This window comes from Cryptococcus neoformans, chromosome 6, assembly GCF_000149245.1.
Source record: "Cryptococcus neoformans var. grubii H99 chromosome 6, complete sequence".
NCBI lineage: Eukaryota > Fungi > Basidiomycota > Tremellomycetes > Tremellales > Cryptococcaceae > Cryptococcus > Cryptococcus neoformans.
In genome coordinates, this window is record NC_026750.1 from 1 (window position 1) to 2,500 (window position 2,500).

Here is a 2,500-nt window from a genome sequence, read left to right on the forward strand (position 1 = left end):
GAAACAGATGGGACGGATGAGAATGCAATGGCAACACGTGACCATCCAAGGTGGAGTAGAGGTCAATCTCCTTGGCTATTAGAAAAACAGAATCCTCATTAGCCACAGGGTCGCGACGAAACATAGAATGGGGTGCGTGCAGATCGTATTCAAATCAAACTGATTAGTCTCAGGTGAAGAGGCGCGGCAAAATCACGAAACAGGACCGTTTAGTCTTTCGTCCACGGTTGTTCAACATTTTTCATATGCATAAGATCGAGATCTATGGACCGTTCGAAAGAGCGGTTGCTCATCTGCTACTGGACGTTTCATCAGGCCCCATAGGAGGGGCATCATGCCCCATAGCAACGGCCTGAAGAGGATCCGGTCGATTTTCGCCCCGGCGGCGAGTGCCACCCCATAGAAAACGCGTTTCATTGGGTCCCATAGTTGTCTGCCCAATCCAAAGAACAAACTCACCCATATCCCACCCTCTCCCACCGTGTATTCTCCCACTGTGTATTCTCCCACCTGTCCCACCCTCCCACCGTGTACTCTGCCACCTGTCCTGCATATCCTCCCTTTCATCTGTCACGTAGTTGAGCCAGCGTGGAGGGGTAGCCGAGTGAGAGTGAACGAGTTGGGTGTGATGGGTCAGATGTTGAGGAGTAGCGATGCTGAGGAGTAGCTGAGCAAATGCGTCGGGCGTTGAGGGATAGCCGAGTGTCGAGTGTAGAGTCGCTAGTGACGAAAGCGAATTCGAATGGGGCATGCGGCGTGGGATGCAGTCGAGTCGGATGCAGTCGAGGGTGAACATTGAAAATGAGCCATCCTGTACAGTAGTTAGCGCTATGACAACCGTCAAGAGATAAACAGCCATGCTCACCATACACAGACTATGATCCGTCAGCATTGTCTTTTGTCACGAGGATAAACATGGACGTTACCGCAAACTCCTCTCCATCCACACCCTATATTCTCCATCGCCAGCCTTTCCATCTTGCCCACCTCTCTCGCCATCCTGCTTTCGACACCGTCTGCTCTTCTGGCGTCCTTCCGCACTCTGTTATCCTTTCCCTTCCGGCTGTTTGACTATCGACAACAGTCAGCGAGAGTAACACTCAGAGCAACGGCGACAAACGAATCAGCAACTCACAGTCTGTACAGCGTACTATATCTCCAGCATCCACCGCCCTGCCCTCCGCCGTGTACCATACCTCCTCCCTGCTGTCTCATCCACACGCATCCAAACGTTGCTTGCTTGCTTGCGTCAAGAGTAGTCGTCAAGTCAGACGCAGCCAGACGCAGCCAGCAGGGGTCACACATACGTCTCAAGTCGTCTCTGCATGACACATCTCTGCTAGCTTTGCCTGGCTTTTGTCTGACAGGCGATAGGAGTAAGAGGGACAAGTACCAACGCTACTGTGAGTGCTTGTTGTACAACTCACCAATAAATGCCGCCATCCACACCAGTTGTCTCCCCAGTGGGCGCTGTACACAACCCAGGATCTCATCCTATGCTTCCCTTGAAATGCTGTGTTGATCAAATCGAGGTCGAGTCGAGGTGGAGCCGAATGCGGTCGGTGCTGTTTTTCAGATTCGGCGGACGGGTGACTTGTTGGTGTCACACGCGCATCCTTGCTCGCTTGGTTTGATGGCGATAAAAAAGGGAATGTCTGAATGGCTGGATGGATGGATGGATGGATGGATGGATGGATAGATGGATGGGTGGATGAATGGATGGATGATTGACGACTGGGAATGCAATTGAAACAGATGGGACGGATGAGAATGCAATGGCAACACGTGACCATCCAAGGTGGAGTAGAGGTCAATCTCCTTGGCTATTAGAAAAACAGAATCCTCATTAGCCACAGGGTCGCGACGAAACATAGAATGGGGTGCGTGCAGATCGTATTCAAATCAAACTGATTAGTCTCAGGTGAAGAGGCGCGGCAAAATCACGAAACAGGACCGTTTAGTCTTTCGTCCACGGTTGTTCAACATTTTTCATATGCATAAGATCGAGATCTATGGACCGTTCGAAAGAGCGGTTGCTCATCTGCTACTGGACGTTTCATCAGGCCCCATAGGAGGGGCATCATGCCCCATAGCAACGGCCTGAAGAGGATCCGGTCGATTTTCGCCCCGGCGGCGAGTGCCACCCCATAGAAAACGCGTTTCATTGGGTCCCATAGTTGTCCGCCCAATCCGAAGTAGTACAACAACACTTCACTGACAGTTCTCAGGATGAGGAAGGAGTGGATAAGAAGGATAGTGTAACATTGGCCAGTGATTGGGTGATGTCGTTAATGTTCATATTTGGACATATCTTTGGACCTATGATTCCAAGTATTATCGTGAGTTCGATAATAATCTTCCTATTTTAGACATGTCCAAAAGCTTACTGAAGATCAAGACCGCTATGACTCTTCGATTTGAATATACACTTGTCAACGAACCCATGGAGCGTTCATCCGAAACATCTTCTGAAGCACCTATTCGAATTCCAAATGAATAT

At 50.1% G+C, this 2,500-nt stretch overlaps 2 protein-coding genes across 2 annotated transcripts in view; one reads left to right on the forward strand and one right to left on the reverse strand.

Moving 5' to 3' along the window:
- Positions 1–289: 289 nt before the first annotated feature.
- On the reverse strand, positions 290–1,493 carry CNAG_07621 (hypothetical protein; the record flags this gene model as incomplete). The annotated part of the gene is made up of 4 exons (XM_012194845.1): positions 290–811; positions 922–1,063; positions 1,136–1,353; positions 1,428–1,493. 4 exons carry the CDS (start codon positions 1,491–1,493, stop codon positions 290–292), a joined length of 948 nt encoding a protein of 315 aa, XP_012050235.1.
- A 630-nt stretch (positions 1,494–2,123) lies between these two features.
- Positions 2,124–2,500, forward strand: part of CNAG_02558 (hypothetical protein) — a 973-nt gene continuing 596 nt past the window's right edge. The window contains exons 1-2 of the mRNA XM_012194282.1: positions 2,124–2,339; positions 2,399–2,500. The exon at positions 2,399–2,500 is cut by the window's right edge and continues 215 nt beyond it. Of these exons, the coding sequence (XP_012049672.1) occupies positions 2,283–2,339; positions 2,399–2,500 (159 nt within the window). The 5' untranslated portion in view covers positions 2,124–2,282. The remainder of the gene's footprint in view (positions 2,340–2,398) is intronic.